Consider the following 21329-nt stretch of genomic DNA (forward strand, 5'->3'; position numbering starts at 1 on the left):
GGATTTTGGATATTGAGGCAGGAATTTCTGTGGAGATGTAGGTAAACCACAAGGTAAGAAAGGAAGCAGAGATTTGAGAGACAAAAACACTTTTACCTTACGAGTTCTTTTTGTAATAGTTCTGTATAGGTTTGAATTCAAGGTCAAAGAAAGGGTTAGAGGTGATGAAAAGTGTTTGCAAACAATAATATCTAAAAGAGCATGCATGCATAGTTTTAGCATTTACCAAATTTGTTAGATCCATTCCTATAGGCTTGTTTCCTCTCCTGCATCTTGACTTGCTAAATGGTAAAGATTTGAAAAAAATGTAGTATGGCCTTGTTGTGTTGTTAGTGACATATCACCACTCATTAAAGTGGGCTACAGCCAACTATGTACGATTCAGGAATGGAAGACTTGGAATAGTGCCATTTTTTCACTCTTCTTATGTATGCATATGAAAACTCAGGCTAACAAGATCCTAAGTTGACTCTAGAGGCGCTATTTTGTTTTCAAAGAGCACTTGCTACAGAGCGGTGCTTGTGTGTAGGTTCCTATTACATTTCTTACAGCAACAACGTAGACTTGCAAGCGATGGCGTCGTTTTTACCCAGATTCCAACCAGCCGTTCTGTGATCGTAGAGGATAATAAGAACATGAACAAGCTGTTGAGTGACGTGAGGGACATGAAGCGCGACCAAGACTCCATGAACTCCAAACTACACAATCTGAAACGAGAGAATGAAGCTTTGTGGCGGGAATATGCCAACATGAGACAAAAGTTCACCAAACAGCAGCAGATCATAGAGAAGGTGAGTTGATTTTATAACTATTCAATGATGATTGAAGAACAATGAATCAAGCCTGTGAATATTTATTAGTTTCATATATTAGCAGGTAAAAGCAGAATAATTAACATTTTAAATGTGCAAGAAAATGCTTTAGGTAAGTGTTCCTACTAAACCTTACGTGCTATGAGAAATTCGACCATTACTTTCACGTAAAGAAAATCCTATATGGCTTGGTTTTATTTAGGACAGTGATCTAAAGACTGATAGTTTTGTAGAGTGTAGAGGAAAATAATGTTCAATCTATCATGGAGCTTATTTAGGTATATTATTTTTCTTCCCTTTAGTAACATTTCTAACTTTTATGAATAAGTTTATTTAACCCCTCCCCAACTGTTAAGTCTTAGAAATAAAAATATGACTATTGATGTTTGTTTCTGTTATTCTGAACTTTTTATTTCTTTTCAGCTCATCCACTTCCTCATAGCTATGGTGAAGAGCCCATCAAAAGGTCTGGTGCCCAAGAGAAAATTCAGCCACCTAGCCTTGGAGGCAAGTGATGACAGTTCTTCTCTCTCCAAGATTAACACAATGCATCAGTTCTTACAAGGAAACCCCATAGATGTAAGTGAAGAAGGCAAGAAGGGGGATGAAAGTTGGTGAAAATACAGGTTTAGATGGATATATAGGTGAATATTTGAAGGATGGTAGTGCGAGTTTAATTTAGTGGGAGTGGTTGAATGGCCTAATATGTGCTTCATAAGAGCAGTTTGATGACAGAGGTCTGGGTGAGTGCATGTGTGGTCCCTATGTAAATTCTATTTATCTGATGTTTGCTCCTAAGAGTTTCCTTAAGGGAATGAATATGATAAGGTACCATAGGGCTGTATGAAGATAAGGTTAGTAAATGTGAATGTTGATTTTAGGGGAACATGTTTTTCATTGTTGTTGCTAAGGTGTATAGGACTTGCATTAAGAGGATGATTGGATACAGAGAGAAAGAGAGAGAGAGAGTGAGTGTTTTATGACTAACAGTAAGGCATCAGTCTATTCAGAAAGACTGTAACTGATGTGATGGTGATTACCAGGTTCTTGGGCAGAGTGAGACAAACAGTGGTGGTGCTCAGATCCAGGAAGTAACTGAGGACTCTGATTCAAACCAAGATGATGCTGTTAACTCATCAGTCAATGCAGGGAGTGACAAGTAGGTGTTGTGATGTATTAAAATGTAGATTAAAATGCTGATATAATCCATTTGCAAAATAAAAAAAATCAGTAGTGCCGTAGATATGCTATGTACACTGCCCCTATCTCCCCCCCCAAAAAAAAAAAAAAAAAGATTGATGAAATCAAATCAAATACACTCGACCTTCGTTAATCCGGACCTTGTATATCCGGATTTTGGTTTATCCGGATAGTGTCCAGATATTATGTGCGCCCCACACTCTTCCAGAAGTGGCTAATAGATGGTGGTGGTGCTGCTGCAGCAGGCAGTTGTAAACAAGTCCAGCCAACGCTAGTGAATACTGTGTATTGTCCAGTATTAATGTGCAAGTTTGTGGATTTTTCAGTACCTTAGAACTCCTAATTATGTCTCCCAAGGGTATCAGGTGTAAACAAGTGGCCCTTGCTGTGACTTACCTCCTTCAACATGATGACATGTATTTTGTGCCATCAGGGTGCTCATTACATATCCAATGACGCACATATTACGTCATGGCTGCTTTTTGTTAAGATGGTGTGTTTTCTTTCCCGGATACTGTATGAGATCTCTCAGAATGTAGGTTGTATATGATATAATAGCATACTTGATTTTCATCATTATTACAAAGGTGTATGGGGTAAGTACTGATGTGCCATACAGGGGATCCTCATGATTCGACTGTTCGCAGTTCGAATTATCGCCAATTCAAACTCAATTAATTAATACCCAATCCTCAAGGTTCAACCAACTGACTCACCGATTTGACATTCATATCTCGTGCGCCACCCACCTGGTCAAATCTTCCACCAGCCCGCCAGGCGGATTCCATTGAGTATCACACTGGCCTATGATACACGAAATGCAGACCATGGTTCCTGGTATGAAACCAGGAACATTATCACATACACGCTGTCCGCGTTCTTGCTATGCTAGGCAATCTGCCCAGCAACCAAGACTGAGCCTGATCAAAACAAACCAGAACAAAACCATATGCTGCTTATGCCTCAACCTGTGCTTCATTCTGGAATTGCATTTTCACTTCCTCTTGTTGAAGAAAAGTAAGTAAAAGAAACTAAAGAAGAACCGAGACGTGCACGACGGAAACTCTTGAGTCGGGGATGGTTGCCATGAGCCCAAACTATCAACATGATATATATATTTTAATTTTCTGTATTGATGAAATATTATATAATATTCCAATATGAAAAATTTATGGACGTTCTTTTTAGTTTAAATAAAAGGTATTTATTACATATATTATGTTTATTTTTTTCATTGGGATAGCATATGGAGAACCGGAATGGATATGAAGCCATCCCAACTTTGCTCCGCTAATCCTGGGCAAGTCCCAGCTATCTGGAGCGGATGTTCCTCGTTCTGCGTATCATAGGGCAGTGTGATAGCCTTTCAAAGATAAGCTTGAGCTTATAAGAAAGTGTGAGGCAGGTATAGCTTAGTGTCGTGGCAGCACAGATGGGTGTCCCTAGATCAACAGTATCAACAATTTGGAAGAAAAGGGACAAGTACCGTGAGACCGTTGCATCATGCAAGTGGTTATATTTCCCTAATGTATTTAATAAAACAAGTTTGATATAAATGAAGGCTTTGATAGTACTGATTTAATCTAAGTTAGTGTTTTTGAGAGGTTATAGTGATGTTTTGGGGGGGTCTAGGCTGGAGGTTGGTCCCTATCCCCCTAATTCTTAAGTATCTTGTGGGAAAAATTGCTTCACAATTTGAATAAACGCTGTTTTGACTGACGAAAAACCGCCCTAACCCCGTTGAGTTGCGAGGATCCCCTGTACTGGAAATGATTATTTTACAGGAGATCCTCACAATTCAACAGGGTTAGGGCAGTTTTTCATGGGTCGAATCAGCGTTTATTCAAATCATGAAGCAATTTCTCCCATAAGATACTTAGGGGGATAGGGACCAACCTCCTCAAAATATCATTATAACCTCTAAAAAACACTGACTTAGACTAAATCAGGACTATTAAAGGCTTCATTTATATCTAACTTGTTTTTATTAATCACGTTAGGATTCTGTACACTACATTTTTGGAAATAAAAACACTTGCAGCGGTCCTGCAGTACTTGTCCCTTTCTTCCAAATTGTTGATACTGTTGATCTAGGGACACCCATTTGTGCTGCAACAACACTGAGCTATACTTGCCTCACACTTTCTTATAAGCTCAAGCTTATCTTTGAAAGGCAGGAAATTGTGCTTCTTAGGGTTGGGGCTGGAGGTGGCTTTCCGTCGTCTTGAGTCAGACGAAACACACCTTTTTCCTCTAGCATAAATTTTTGGTCAAATTAAGATCTATGGTTTCTAATTAACACTTTTATAATAAAATGAATTTTCGTGTTAATTGGAATGATGCTATAATATCAAATTAGAATCTTGATAAGTAGATGTAAATATATTTGTATATATATATTTTTTGTCCTAGCCTAACGGTGAAAAGTAGTTCAGTTGTTTGTTTACATTTTTCTGGGACTGTGATGTTCCAAGGCAGAACTTCCAGGGAACAACTGGCTAAGATGAGCAACTCTGTTGTTTATGGGTGGACAAAGCTGTCTGAAGAGTTTCTCATAGGGAGCATTAAAGGCCAAAAATAGCAACGGCTTGCTGGGGGGTGAAGGGGCTGCCATGTTTGTTTACAGTTGACAAACGCGACAAAGGCGGAAGTGAGCTTTTGTGTGACGACCAGCGTCGACAAAAGTTGACAGTCTTCAGAAAGTTGACGGAAAAGTGGTAGTGTGACGCCGCCTTAAGTGACGCACAGGGTAGCATCAGTTTACACTTCTGCCTGGCGGGTTTGCAGCAAATTTGGGGAGGTGGCGGATTTGAATGGGTGGGTGGTGTGCGAGGTATGAATGTCGAATTGGCGAGTCAGTCGGTCGAACCTTGAGGATTGGCAATAATTTGAACTGCGAACGGTTGAATCACGAGGATCCCCTGTATTTAAAAATATTTATGGTACTAATAGATTAATTAACATTTTCTTTCATTGTCATTTTCAGAAAATGGCCTTGAGAAGGCAGACTATAATTATTTCCCCTAAAATTTGCGTGGGTTTATTTCTTATTGTATGTAGCTATTATGAAAAATCACTTGCCATCATCATTATTTCCATATTGGAGAGAGAGAGAGAGAGAGAGAGAGAGAGCTGCCTTTGATTCAGGTATCTCCCCACCCCAGACCCAGCCTGGATATGGCACCAGGAACCGTTTTCTGTTGCACAGAGTGCAAAGGTTAAAAGCTGAAAATGATAAAAAAAATTTGAGAAAGGAGCTAGAGTTGTGAGTATGTGTGAGAAGTATGGTGTGGCCAAGCAAACGCTGTCAGACATTAGTAAATCAAAAGATAAGCTGGTATAATATTCTGCTAAATACTGTGTGGATGCATCATCAAGTAAAAGCGGTAAATTTGCACCAAGGAAAAATGTAAGGAGTGGAAAAGATACTGTATTAGATACTGCCAAAGCTCCTGATAGGACTCCTGGCTTAAGGAGACCGCTACATTCTCTGCCATGTTGTGCAGGGGGACTGACACTGTAGTAACTAGGAACAGCAACACACCTACACAAATACTGTTGTCTATTATTATGTGATATTTTATTGATACAAAACTAAAAACATAATATAAAAAATAATCTTAAATATTTAAAAACATAAAATGATACTTAAAATTTCGCTCCTAAACAGCTGTTCAAATGGAATGTTAGTCACTAGGTGGCAGCATTGAACGATCATCCATGATCGTTTCATTACAAAATTATTATGTTTTTAACTTTTGTATCAATAAAATATTCTATAGTAATAAGCAATGGTATTGATGTAGGTACGTAGTTGTTCCTACATACTACAGAGTGTCAGTTCCCTACATAACATGACGGAGGAAGAGGCTGTCTCCCTGAGCCAGGAGTTCTATCTTGGCCTTCCTGAGTCCTTTGCCTATGAAATATTGACATCACCTAATACACAGATAACAGTAGATCTGGATTTGACACGGGACTGCGGAGCCGCGCCGCCACTGTAGTAACATACCCAAAGCGGTTGACTGGTATAGTCTTTCCACTCTATGAAGTCCGTTCAGGGTGGGGCAGGTATGGTCATTTACAACTAGCCATGCTGCCAAATCAACCTTCATACATGCATCTCTCCCTTATTTATCATCCATGTGCTGTTTGAAAGTGATATTTTATGTATTGCGTGTATAGTAAAGGAAGTTACATAGTACAATTAGTGTCTATGTGGCAGCGTTTTTTTTCCAATGTTGCCACGTTGGTGGTAGTGGTGGTGTCCTCTTTCCTCTCTCTACTGGGTTGAGTCAGGCCAGGCCAGAGTTGCCAGGTTGGCGGGATTCTCGCCAAATGTGGTGGTTTTCTGTCTTCACTGGCGGGAAAACTGTGATGCTGGTGGGCTGGCGGTTTTCATGGCAGATTTCTGTCTTGCATGGCAGTTTTAGTGGTGGGTTTTTACATCTGAATAAATTACAAGTTATCCTTCTGATCAAAATAAGCTTGGCTTTTAAGATTCACAAGATATGCAGAGGATAGAAAAAAATTTTCACACTCAGCTGTCACCCCCGTCAGTGATCTTAATTACCTTGAGGTCTGTCCTCCCAGATAAGCAGGTTCACTAATTCCAAGCGAGTCAGGCATCACGGCTCACTTCCTTCCTGGTCACCAAGCAAGATGGAAGCAACAACTCCTACTTGCTCTCGGTCCAAGGTACTGCATAGCAGGGCAAAGGAAATGTTGTACAAAGTAAACAAGCTTTTCCTTGAAGAGAAAGCATGTAATGGATTCCTTATCCCACCTTCAAAAGTAATTGCTTGGACTGCAAGAGCCACCAACGTTTCAGAAAAAACTGTCCAGCGAATCTGCTCCATACGAAGCTGGACATCACCAGAAAGGACAGTTTTTTTTTTATCTCCACAGAAGAGGAGACGCTCTGCACCTGTCACGACTCTGGATGACTTTGATAAATGTGTCATAAGAAGAACGGTCCTGGCCTTTTACGAGAGGCATGAAGTCCCGACTCTACAAAAGATTAGAGAAGATCTTAAGGAAAACATTTCCTTCAGTGGCGGCATATCCTCCCTGCATAAGATTTTGAAGGAGATTGGCTTGGAATATGCCAAAGTTGATGGCCGCAAATTCCTTATGGAGAGGAGTGATGTGGCAGCAGCTCGCACTACGTTCTTGCGAGACAAAAAAGTTAAGCAGGCCTCCCAGAACATCGTATACCTAGATGAAACTTGGGTGAACCAAAATTACACAGTTTCAAACTGTTGGATTGATACAACGTCACCCAAAGCCACTGGAGTACGACAGCCAACTGGAAAAGGTAGCCGTTTGATCATACTTCATGCTGGCACTAAAAATGGCTTTGTGAATAACACCGACTTGGTATTTCAAGCAAAAAATGACGGAGACTATCACAAGCAAATGAATTCGACCCTATTTGAGGAGTGGTTTAGAAAGCAGCTGCTCCCAAACATATCACCAAACTCGGTGATCGTAATGGATAATGCTTCTTATCATTCCGTTAAACTTGAAAGAAGGCCTGCAACGTCCTGGAGAAAATCTGATTTATTGGAGTGGCTGATAAAGAAGGGAGTCCAGCCCCAAGAAAACTCTTCCAAAGCACAGCTGCAAGAGCTTGCGAAGAAAGTGGATGTCACCACGACATACTTAATCGATAAGATTGCGGAAGAGGCGGGCATCGCGTTTTGAGGTTGCCGCCATATCATTGCCAATATAACCCGATTGAGCTCATTTGGGCACAAGTGAAGGCTTATGTAGCCAAGAAGAACCCTTTCAAAATGGCTAATCTGAAAGATCTCGTGGCAGAAGCACTGAGTGTCATCACACCACAAAATTGGATGGAAGCAGTGCGACATGCTGAAAAAATACAAGATGAAGATGACCAACAAGACATCGCAGCTGAAAATTTCGTAGAGTCCTTTGTGATTAACATCACAGAATGTTCTGATGAGGAAGATGATGATGATGATGATGATGATGATTAAACAGCTGAGAGAGGATTAGGCCTACTGGGGACACCTCTGAAAAAAAAACGCACCCAGACTTTTACCTCATAGGTGGTGTGGGAAAAAAGTCGAAAATAAATAACAAATAAATACTACCTACACATAACATAATGTAATGAAATATATATATATATATATATATATATATATATATATATATATATATATATATATATATATATATATATATATATATATATATATATATATATATATATATATATATATATATATATATATATATATATATATATATATATATATATATATATATATATATATATATATATATATATATATATATATATATATATATATATATATATATATATATATATATATATATATATATATACAGATATATATATATATATACAGTAAGGTCTCGGTTTACGTCAGAGTTACGTTCCTGAAACATGACGTAAGTTAATTTTGTACGTAACTCGAGTTTCCGTACATTTCAAAGCATATTATCGAGTTTTCAACCAATCATTGTTTATGGTCATTCAGGTAAGTTAAAGGTTATATTGTTATATTATTTACAACTATGTAGGAATATGAAATACAAGCTTGTTTTTTGTTGTTGATTAGGGCCACGAACGCGAAGGACTGCAGGTTGCCGAGAGGGGTGGACGCCTGAGGCCGCCAGGAGGGTGGGCAGGTCGAATGTTGTGGCGCCCAGGGCGGACAGCTGGGAGCGTAGTGCAGTGCGGTGGGAGTAGAAGCGTGGGCAGCGGGACAGGAAATGCAATAGGAAAGGGCAATAGGGATCCGCAGACAGGCGCAGACAGTGCAAGTCAGCTGCAAGTGTCATGTGGCCCAGGCGAAGGCTCCGGAGTTGTTATTGTTGTGATGGGTGCGCGAGCCCTCAAGGTCATCAACCTCCCCGTTGTCATGGTGACGGGCTTCCCATTTTCTTCTTCCCTCCCTCACACACAGCTGCTGCCTCCCTTCTCATGTCTTTTAATTACATCCTCTTTTTCTTGTAGCATAATGGTTTTCCTTTTCTTAGCATCACTGCTGTCACTAAGAAGTTTTCTCTTTGGTGCCATTGAGCAAGATACTAAGAACTTGAGTCAGTAAATGCAGAAGTAGGATAACACTCTTGCCAGGGGCAATGGTATGGTGGAACTGAGGCAGGGTGTTATTGTATTCAAGCGTGAGGTGGACGGTGTGGCGGGCAACCACCAACAATAACAATAAATCCCGCACTTTACGATTTATAAATTTTCAATTTTTTTAATCTTAAATTGCCTTATAGTGGACTGACATAACTACGAGTTTGACGTAACTCGAGACCGACGTAACCAGGTACTTTACTATATATATATATATATATATATATATATATATATATATATATATATATATATATATATATATATATATATATATACATACATACATACATACATACATACATAAATATACACACACACACACACACACAAAAAGGAAAAGGACTTAGGAGTGACGATGGAAGAAAACAATCAACCAGTAAGCCATATTGATAGAATTTTTAGAGAAACATATAATTTGCTAAGGAATATTGGAGTAGCATTTCACCACATGGACAAAGAAATGATGAAGAAATTGATAAGTACTTTAATAAGACCCAGATTGGAATATGCAGGAGTAGTGTGGAACCCTTATAAAAAGAAACACATAAGGAAATTGGAGAGACTACAAAAAATGGCTACAAGAATGGTTCCAGAATTTGAAGGGATGACATATGAGGAGAGACTAAAGGCTATGGATCTACCAACCCTGGAACAAAGAAGGGGAGAGAGGAGACCTGATACAAGTTTTTTAAATTGATCAACGGAATGACCAAGTGGATAATGAGAAACTGATCCTGAGAGAAGAATATGACATTCGAAGCACAAGATCGCATGGTAAAAAGCTGAGAAAAGGAAGATGTCTGAGAGATGTTAAAAAATATAGTTTCCCGCAAAGATGTATTGAGACGTGGAACAGCTTAAAATGAAGAAGTAGTGTCTGCAACGAGTGTGCATACTTTTAAAGTAAGATTGGATAAGTGTAGATATAGAGACGGGGCCACACGAGCATAAAGCCCAGGCCCTGTAAAACTACAACTAGGTAAATGCACACAAAAGGGGTTTTCTGAAAGTTTGGGAGAAAATGAGCCAAAAACTAAAGCGCCGGAGTATTATTTATTATTATTCATTTTGACTTTTTTCCACACTACCTAAATAATAATAATAATAATAATAATAATAAAAATATTAATAATAATGATTAGAGAGAGAGAGAGAGAGAGAGAGAGAGAGAGAGAGAGAGAGAGAGAGAGAGAGAGAGAGAGAGAGAGAGAGAGAGAGAGAGATGGGTGGTGGGTCGGTACAGTTAATCTGATAATTGGGAGTCGAACTGGCAACGTCGCACTCATGGGAATTCCAGAATGTGCCCTGCCCTGAACGGACTTTATAGAGTGGAAAGACTAGTACGCAGCAGCTGACTGTTAAAGTTATAATTTTGTTAAGTTTTATGCAGTCTAAGGTGCATTTTTCAAGGAAATACTAATCATTACTAAATACCGCAGCAGTGGGAAGGCATGTACATTTGTGGAGGCTGTGAGGTGCACCAGATTAAGGGCTTGGCTGACCTCTACCTGGAGGAAACATTATTATTATTATTATTATTATTATTATTATTATTATTATTATTATTATTATTATTATTATTATGTACATATTTGTGGCAAGTTGTATACACCCATGTCTACTGCGAATGAGTCATTTTAAAATCTCAGGCGAGCAGCGAGACGGCCAACGATTTAGCCAACGGACAGTCACTCAAGTCACTTGGTTCAAGTCAGTCGTGCTAGGGATACCGCTGCAGCCAAGAGTGAGGGGTTGTAATTGTTACGTGCATGTCCAGGCATTTTGACATATCTGTGGGAGACAATTAAACAGTGAAATGTGAATGCTGTTGAAAGAGTTTTGTCCAGCAATGGATTTACAGTGAAAGTGTGAAGAGCTTGTATCGAGGCTCACATGAAAATGTTATTATGCGCGTGTGTGATGCAGTCGCTAGTGATGTCACTGTGCAGTGAGTAATGAAGTACAGTGAGGTGAATAAGGAGTGAACATTGTGAGTAGTGTAATGCACACAGATTTAACATTGTGAGTGGTGTATCCAACCGTGACGTGTGTAGGGTGACGCTGAGTGTTGTATGCGGAGTTAAGTCTGGTACAGTGGAGAAGAACTGCTAGTGGTGACTTGAGGCGTAACTGGGACGTAATCCGAGACGCGTGCAACTGGTGGCAGTGACTGCAGTTATGACATCTGGTGCCATATAGATAGTCAGTTTGGGAAAAGATAGTGACACTGGTGAAGAACAGTGACATGTTATTGACATCACTGTGACGTGAAAGTGTACTGTGGAGTGCTGTTAAGTGTTAAACTCACCTGATTACTAATGTGACTGCAACAAACCGATGAATGATTAATAGTGACTAGAATGGTAGGAAACAATGCCTAGGCAGTGACTGATAGTGACTACTGCGATATATTTCTTCGCATTGATGATGTAAAAAAAATAAAGCCCGCCTACGCGCTTTGTAAATAGTCTTCCTAAAAAAAGAAGAAAAGTTGCATTTTTGTTAAGGAAATTATATAGAGTACGCTAGTGCAACATCTGTGACATATATAAGGGGTGGGATAGTAAGACACCAACAGTGATGTCCACGCCAAGTGCAAACCTGGTGTCGCCACAGGAGGTAACACAGTCACAGAGTGATGACAAGAGGCATAAACTCACAGGTGTGAAGAAGAGATGAGCAAATGGACAGCCAAAATCGTGTAAAGTAATTTATAAGTGATACAAAATTTGCATTTTGTGTTTGAAATACAGCTGTAAGCTTAAAGTTATATTTAAACATCCACCAGGTATTATATAAATTCTCGTGTTTGACTCGTATAACTGAACGGTACAATGACACGGTTGTATGGATTTAGATATCGCTTTCAGGCATTGAATTAAACACAGTTAGCTTGCTTCACAGTGATTTTCATAGATTCATGTTGGCTAGGAGCTGAGGTTTCGAGGTTTGAAATTTTAGGTCCGTTCTCCGGCTTTGGGTACGTTACTGCAGCGCGGCGATTTTCGTGTCAAATCCAGATCTACTGTTATCTGTGCCTTTGAATATATTCTTTTTGGGAGTATGTGCAGTTTCCATGAGTAGCTGGACTGTAGGTGGTTGGACAGTTACCATTAGAGTTTTAAAAGTAAATATTCATCTGCTATAGTAGTGAAATGGGTGAGTACAGAAAAAAAAAAGTAAAAACTGGCAGCTTTATTTTGAAATGCTTGAAGTTGGTGGTGTTTTCATTCTGTTTGAATTGAGTTATTTATTTTTACTGTAGATAAAATTTAATTACAACCCAGTACTTAATGACTCAAGACAACATTGGATAAACCTAAGTAATAGTTAAGGGGAGTCAGCTTATCTAGTACAACATTTTTGGGTCAAAATATAGAGGTCAACTTATGTGCCAGATTGACTTATAAGTCACAATGTATGGTATTGTTAGGGTGCGTTTACACCAAGCAAATCAAATAGATTCAATTCATGAAGAATCATTTGAATCAAGTCATTTTGAATCTGCATAGTTCCAACTGACTGATTCACATTCAGATGATTTGGGAAGTATGGACGTATTAGCTTTTGCAGAAATAACAGTGTTACAGTGGTTGAGGAAGCGTAGGCATAGGCATCGGCAACGAATATGGGTGCGTACCATTAATTCTGAAAAACCTGAATTTGGGAGCTTTAGAGTTTAGACATTTGTTCCCAAATTTGGTCAGTAATCCAGAGGTTTTAGGATTTTTTTTTAGGATAACCACAGAATAGTTTAAGATGTTGCCTGTCACTAACAAGAAGTACTAGGCCAGGGATGGGCAAACTTTTCAGTGCTAGAGCCACAAAAAAAAATAAATAAATAAAAAAAATAAATAAATAAAAATAAAAAATAAAAAATAAAAAACAATCTTATAGGCCACATACTACATATTAACCCAAAATCATTAATATTCAAAATACAGAATTAAAGGCTTCTAAAGAAAAAGCAACTCTTATGCATGTGCACACTTGCAGGAAGAAAATAGAATGCTCACAATACTATTTGCCGTTGTTTATTAATTTGCTCTTTCAAATTTACTAACATTTGTCAGGACGCCGCGGGCCATAGTTTGCCCACACCTGTAATAGGCTTACAGCAGAAGCCATGTCAGTTCATGACACTCTGAGAGAATACGGTATTTCGTTTAACCAACTGGAGCTGTCGAGTGACAAGACAGAATAATCTGCTGATACATACACATTCACCGCAGAAGAAATGGGTGCACCAGTAACTGTTGATACCATATTATCACATCTAGTCTACTCTTTATTTAGACTTAACGGTATACGGAGGATATTAAAACAAATACAGCTATGTCAGTTCTATTATTTTGTCATATTAACTTTTACTTTGTGACATGCCATACCGTATTATTTAGTTAACGAAATCAGAGGCACAGAGGGTAATATAAGGAAGCTTACATCCCTCCCCCACTCTGGCTGGTGCCTGACTGATTGGCGATTACGTTATACCACGCATTTCAAAGGTAGATGATACACCCTACATTTGCCAAATGAAAATGTAAAATCATGTCCATAACGCTTTCTGTTGTCATTTGTTTTTAAAATATGCAGAATAATAATATCTAGTAATTTGTAGGCTACAGCATTTCCTTCTAGCTATGAGCTATGGTTCAGTACAATATGTTTACATGATTTTGGCGCACAGGATCACTGGAATCATATATAGCACATTATTGTCTTATTAAATTGATTAGAACGTCCACTAACATAGTGCTTCAGAATCGCCATGAATCTGTGTGATTTGGATTGACTCGATTCGCCTGGTGTAAATGGTTACGTTAAAACTAATGTGTCGAATCAACAAAATTCATGAATTGAATCGATTAGATTCGATTGGTGTAAACGCCTTAAGTTAGTTTTAGCGTTAGGTTAACTTAGATTAAGTTTGTTTAGGTTTAGTTCATCATGGAAACCAAAATAGACAAAATTTTGCAGTTCCTCAAAAACATATAAGGAGACAAACTACCATGTTTGGCAAATGAAGGACCCATTTGTGTTATCCAGACTTTTCATAATCCTGACCAGTGTCTGCACCATTTAGTCCAGAAAAACGAGGGCCGAGTGTACTAATAATATACAACTCTAGATGATTTGGGGGATTTAGTAAATAATTTATGAAAGATCATTATACTGTATGAAGAGCTGCTGTCATTAAGCAAACAATATGTAGACATACAAGACTTAGACATACCAGTGTGGTGTGTTCTATTTTTTCAAAGTAGAGAGATTTGATCTATTTCACCTTTGATTGTGGTGTGATGAAGACATAGACCATTTCAATGCCTTATAATTGGTTCACACACACACACACACACACACACACACACACACACACACACACACACACACACACACACACACACACACACACACTGTGTAGTGCAGTGGTTAACACACTCGGCTCACAACTGACAGGGCCCAGTATCGAGTGCTGGAAGTGGCGAGGCAAATGGGTGAGCATCTTAATGTCTAGCCCCTGTCTATGTAGTAGTAAATTGGTACGGGATGTAACTCGACAGGTTGTGGCCTCGTTTTCTCGGTGTGTGGCGTGTGGTGTGGTCTCAGTTCTACCCAAAGATCGGTCAGTTTGAGCTCTGAACTCTTTCCATAGGCGACCATGGTGAATAACACCAACACGCGCGTGTGCGTGCGCGCGCACACATAGTTTCTACTCTAGAATAATTGATAAAGTACAAGAGAGAGAGGGATGGATTGATTGTATTTATTTAGATTTAAAAAAGGCGTTTGATAAAGTACTGCATGAAAGATTATTGTGGAAGTTAGAGGAGAAGGGTGGCTTAAAAGGAAACACATTGAGATGGATGGAAAATTACTTGAGGGGGAGAGAAATAAGGACAGTAATTAAAGATATGAAGTCCAAGTGGAGAGCAGTAGACAGCTGAGTGCCAATACTTTTTCTCATATATATAAATGACATGCCAGAGGGAGTAAACAGCTACATAAATCTGTTTGCAGATGATGCGAAACTGTGCAGTCATAAAACAAAAAGAGGATTGTGAAATACTGCAGGAAGACCTAAATAGGATCTGGGAATGGAGTAAAAAGTGGGAAGTGGAATTCAATGTGGACAAAAGCCATGTCATGGAACTGGGAAAGAGTGAAAGATGACCTGTGGGAATCTATAAGATGGGAGATGGAGTAGAACTGGAGAAAGTAAAAAAGGAAAAGGATTTGGGGGTGACGATGGAAGAAAACAATTAACCGGTAAGCCATATTGATAGAATTTTCAGAGACATATAATTTGCTAAGGAATATTGGATTAGCATTTCACTTCATGGACAAAAAAATGATGAAGAAACTGATAAGTACTATAATAATACCCAGATTGGCATATGCAGGAGTAGTGTGGACCCCTCACAAAAAGAAACACATAAGGAAGTTGGAGAGACTACAGAAAATGGCTACAAGAATGGTTCCAGAATTTGAAGGGATGACATTTGAGGAGAGACTAAAGGCTATGGATCTACCAACCCCGGAACAGCGAAGGGAGAGAGGGGATCTGATACAAGTTTATAAATTCATCAACGGAATGTACCAAGTGGATAATGAGAAACTGATCCTGAGAGAAGAATATGACATTCGAAGCACAAGATCGCATAGTAAAAGGCTGAGAAAAGGAAGATGTCTGAGAGATGTTAAAAAATATAGTTTCCCACAAAGATGTGTTGAGACATGGAAGAGTTTGAGTGAAGAAGTGTTGTCAGCAACGAGTGTGCATAATTTTAAAGAAAAATCGGATAGGTGTAGATATGGAGATGGGGCCACACGAGCATAAAGGCCAGGCCCTGTAAAACTACAACTAGGTAAATACACACACACACACACACACACACACATTCGAAGGTTTCAATACGGCAAATACTTCAATATTTAAGAGAGTGTTGACTATTGAACGTAAACTAGATAAATTGATAAAGGAGAGTATGGGAATGAAAGAGAATGAAGAACAGGAAAAAGAGTTTATAAAACTGAGAGAAAGGATAAAAAAAGTGGAAGAAAATGAAGCTAGGCTAAGAGCAGAAAACAAAGAACTGAAAAAGGAAGTAGCTAACTACAAGAAGTAGATGGAAGAAGGACTCGGTAAAGCCGAGAAAGAAAAAGAGAAGCTGAAAGATCTAGTAAACAAGGAAGAGGAAAGAATACAGAATGTGATTAAAAAAGAAGTACAAGCATGGAGAGTCCAAGATAAGAAAGATAAGGCTGATTTTCACGTGATTCAAGAACAACTAAAAGAAAAAGAAGAAAATATGACAAACAAAATGATAGGAGTCCTCAAGACAAAAGAAAATCTTGTTAGAGAAATTGCAGAAAAAAAAAGAAGAGTAATCGTATTTGGAATAAAAGAAAAAAATATAAAATATAGACCAAGAAGAGAAAAAGAAGAAATGAAATCAGTCAAAGACCTACTAAAAAATCTAAACGACGAAGATAGGCAGAACTTAGAAGAAGAAGTAGAAGAAATAAACAGAATGGGACCATATCAAGAAGGAAAAACGAGACCAATTAAAATACTACTTAAATCACAAGCAGCAACAGAAAAAATATTATATAGAACAACAAAACTTAGAGAAACAGAAGGCTGCAAGGATATCTACATAAAGAAAAATAGAAATGAGGAAGAAAGGAAGAGATACAACGAACTGGTGGCAGCAGTAAGGGAAAAAATAATGAAAGTTCAGAAGAGGAAAAAAAGGCATTTTTTTTTTTAGAATTCTAGGAGACAGGATAAGGAAATGGTATATAAACAAGAAGGAAGAGAAAAAAGTGGAACAAGTTTAACTAAAAATGATAAAGGCAAGAGACTAAAAATTATGTATACGAACGTAGACGGGGTTTTATCAAGTAAATTATAATTAAGAGATTACATAAAGAAAGAAAATCTGGATATTGTATGCCCGGCTGAAATAAAACTAAATGAGGCAATCAAAATAGACTTGGATAATAGGTATAATGTATGGAGGAGAGACAGAGGGGGTAAAGGAGGAGGAGGAATCATGATAATGTTAAGGAAGGAGATAGTGAAAAACCAAGTGGAATGTGGGAAGGAAAAGCAAAAGTACTGTATGTTAAGATGCATATTAATAAAAAAGAGTTAACAATCATTGTAACATAAGTGCCACCAAAAACAAATTCATGGACCAATCAAGAATATAAAGACATGATAGATGACACAATAAGGAGTCTAACGAGAATCGTTAAAGAAAGGAGAAAAGTGATATTATAGTCTGACCGGGCTTAATTTACGGCTGTGGTGGAGCGAGGGTAGCTCTACAGTGCTGCCACGTTTCCCCAAAATGCGATGTGAAATGGAAGTTATTGGTGTACAAGGCATCGCAAATACCATCAATTCAGATGTATAAAATTTCAACTTTTGTATATAGATGACTGAATCAACAGTAACCATCATATGCATAAAAAAACTATATAGTACCATACAAACATGGCATACATATTCAACAGTGTTGCTGATATCAACTGTAGTAACTTATAATGGTACTTAGCGTATGTTTAGGGTGTGTAATAATATCAGCGTTACAGATATAAGATAATGAGCATGGAAAAAAGAAATAATCTATTATCCAAAGTAAAATAAAAATAGTAGAAGTCTTGTGAGTGGCGGCAATACTGATGAACCCAGCCTGGCCAGGCTGAATAGCCTCACCTTGTAGTACGAGAAGTTGCTATAATTATAAGATAAAATGCTCACATTTATTGGCTTTTACAGTAATTTCAAGGGTGAGGCATAATCGCATTCATAATTTGTAAGCCAAGCTAATGTGTAGTTTCTATTTTTACAAAATAGTAGGTATATGCCAATACCTAAGTGAAAAAAAAAGCATTATTCACTTGCGAGCGGCAACTCTTCCACACCCAGCTGGTGGTCTTGACACACTGTGGTGGCGACATGACTGACCTCATGCCACTCACTTATATATATATATATATATATATATATATATATATATATATATATATATATATATATATATATATATATATATACACACACACAGTAAAGTCCCGGGTTACGTCGGTCTCGGGTTACGTCAAACTCGTAGTTACGTCAGTCCACTGTAAGGCAATTTCAGATTAATAAAATTGAAAATTTATAAATCGTAAAGCACGGGATTTATTGTTATTGTTGGTGGTCACCCGTCACACTGCCTGCCTCACGCTTGAATACAATAACACCCTGCCTCAGTTCCACCACACCATTGCCCCTGGCAAGAGTGTTCTCCTACTTCTGCATTTACTGACTCAAGTTCTTAGTATCTTGCTCAATGGCACCAAAGAGAAAACTTCTTAGTGACAGCAGTGATGCTAAGAAAAGGAAAACCATTACGCTACAAGAAAAAGAGGACGTAATTAAAAACATGAGAAGGGAGGCAGCAGCTGTGTGTGAGGGAGTGAAGAAGAAAATGGGAAACCCGTTACCATGACAACGGGGAGGTTGATGACCTTGAGGGTTCGGGCACCCATCACAACAATAACAACTCTGGAGCCTTCGCCTGGGCCACACGACACTCGCAGCTCACTTGCACCGTCTGCGTCTGTCTGCTAATCCCTATTGCCCTTTCCTATTGCATTTCCTGCCCCGCTGCCCATGCTTCTACTCCCACCGCACTGCACTACGCTCCCAGCTGTCCGCCCTGGGCGTCACAACATTCGACCTGCCCACCCTCCTGGCGGCCTCAGGGCCACCCCTCTCAGCAACCTGCAGTCCTTCGCGTTCGTGGCCCTAATCAACAACAAAAACAAGCTTGTGTTTCATATTCCTACATAGTTGTAAATAATATAACAATATAACCTTTAACTTACCTGAATGACCATAAACAATGATTGGTTGAAAACTCGATAATATGCTTTGAAATGTACGGAAACTCGAGTTACGCACAAAATCGACTTACGTCATGTTTCAGGAACGTAACTCTGACGTAAACCGAGACCTTACTGTATATACAATTATAAATTACTTACTAAAGAATCAAAGGTAAGCAGAGAGAGAGAGAGAGGGAGAGAGAGTAACAGAACAACAGTAGTGAAAACGTGGCAACACTGTACAGAGACGTTCGCCCCCCCCACGGCCGTAAATTAAGGCTGGTCAGACTATAGTAGGAGATTTCAACTGTAAAGAAGTGGACTGGGAAAATTATGAAAGTGGTATGGGGGAAGAAGCCTGGGGAGAAAGATTCCTGAACCTAATTATAGACAATATGATGGACCAGAGAGTAAAGGAATGCACTAGATTCAGAGGAAACGACGAGCCGGCGAGATTGAACCTAGTTCTTACAAGGGGTATACAAATGAATGATGATATAAGATATAAGTGCCCATTGGGAAAGAGTGACCATGCAATATTAGAAATGAATATAGAAGAGGGAAAGGAAGGTAGAGACGATTCATACAAAGGAGACCGATTAAATTACAGAAAGGCTGATATTGAGAATCTCAAGAACTATTTTAAAAACGTAAACTGGGAGGAGATAGAAAACTCAGTGACAATGCAAGAGAAGTATAACTTATTTTTGGAAATATACAAAACAGGAGTCAGGGAATATGTCCCGAAATATAGACCTAAAGAAGAAGGAAAGAAAGATTGGTTTAATGCATTGTGTGCTAGGGCAAAGGAGAAAAGAGATGGAGCATGGAAAAGGTGGAGGAGAAATAGAAATCCAGTAAATAAGAAAAACTTCAAGGCAGCGAGAAATGAATATGTTAAAGTGAGAAAGGAAGAGGAAAAGAACTTTGAAAAGGACATTGTCGAAAAATGTAAGGAGTAACCAAAATTGTTCTACAGATTCATAAATGGAAAAAATAAGCAAAAAGAAACAATAGAAAGGTTAAAAGGAGAGAACAGGATGGTGGAAGATCCAAAAAGTATGGCAGAACTATTAAATAATAAATTCCAGGAGGTCTTTACTAAGGAATCCAAATTTGAAAGGCCACAGGGTAATAGAGAGACAATCTATATGAAAGAGATTAAAGTAACCAAGCTTGAAATAAAAGAGTTAATGAAGGAACTGGATGAAGAGAAGGCAATGGGACTGGATGAAGTCTCAGGCAGAATACTTAAAGAATGTAGGGAAGAACTACCAAGTCCTATATACAACATCATAAAATGCTCAATAGAAAATGGAACAGTACCAGTAGAATGGAAAAGAGCTGAGGTGATTCCCATATATAAGAGCGGAAGGAAGAACCTTTAAATTACAGATCGGTATCGCTAACTAGTGTAATATGCAAGATGTGTGAAAGAATAATAAAGAAACAATGGTTCGAGTTCCTTGAAGACAACAAATTAATATCAAATAGCCAATTTGGTTTTAGAAAAAGACGGTCGTGTGTAACTAATTTATTGAGTTTCTATTCTAGAATAGTTGATAGAGTACAAGAGAGGGAGGGATGGGTTGACTATTTATTTGGATTTAAAAAAGGCGTTTGACAAGTGCCACATGCAAGATGACTATGGAAGTTAGAGGAGAAGGGTGGCTTAAAAGGAAGCACATTGAGATGGATAGAAAATTATTTGAGGGGGAGAGAAATAAGGACAATAGTTAAAGATATGAAGTCCAAGAGGAGAGCAGTAGAAAGCGGAGTGTCACATGGGTCAGTATTGGGACCAATACTTTTCCTCGTTTATATTAACGACATGCCAGAAGGAGTGAACAGCTACATAAATCTATTTGCAGATGATACTAAACTGCAGAGTTATAAAGCAAAAAAAAGGATTGTGAAATACTGCAAGAAGACCTAAATAAGATCTGGAAATGGAGTAAAAAGTGGGAAATGGAATTCAATGTGAACAAAAGCCATGTCATGGAAATGGGAAAGAGTGAAAGACGATCCGTGGGAATCTATAAGATGGGAGATGGAGTAGAACTGGAGAAAGTAAAAAAGGAAAAGGACTTAGGAGTGACGATGGAAAAAAACAATCAACCGGTAAGCCATATTGATAAAATTTTTAGAGAAATATATGATTTGCTAAGGAATATTGGAGTAGCATTTCACTACATGGACAAAGAAGTGTTGAAGAAATTGATAAGTATTATAATAAGACCCAGATTGGAATATGCAGGAGTAGTGTGGACCCCTTATAAAAAGAAACA

The 21329-nt window shown here is 38.4% G+C and overlaps 1 protein-coding gene across 8 annotated transcripts in view; it reads left to right on the forward strand.

Moving 5' to 3' along the window:
- LOC123514665 (heat shock factor protein-like) overlaps positions 1-21329 on the forward strand; it is a 67687-nt gene that overhangs the window by 21727 nt on the left and 24631 nt on the right. For 4 of the 8 annotated variants that reach the window (XM_045272696.1, XM_045272695.1, XM_045272691.1 and 1 more), the window contains exons 4-6: positions 552-791; positions 1236-1391; positions 1856-1971. In XM_045272696.1, coding sequence (XP_045128631.1) covers positions 552-791; positions 1236-1391; positions 1856-1971 — 512 coding nt within the window. The remainder of the gene's footprint in view (positions 1-551; positions 792-1235; positions 1392-1855; positions 1972-21329) is intronic. The other 4 variants (XM_045272694.1, XM_045272693.1, XM_045272697.1 and 1 more) reach the window with 2 other exon arrangements.

The sequence above is a fragment of the Portunus trituberculatus genome, chromosome 38 (genome assembly GCF_017591435.1).
Source record: "Portunus trituberculatus isolate SZX2019 chromosome 38, ASM1759143v1, whole genome shotgun sequence".
Taxonomy (NCBI): domain Eukaryota; kingdom Metazoa; phylum Arthropoda; class Malacostraca; order Decapoda; family Portunidae; genus Portunus; species Portunus trituberculatus.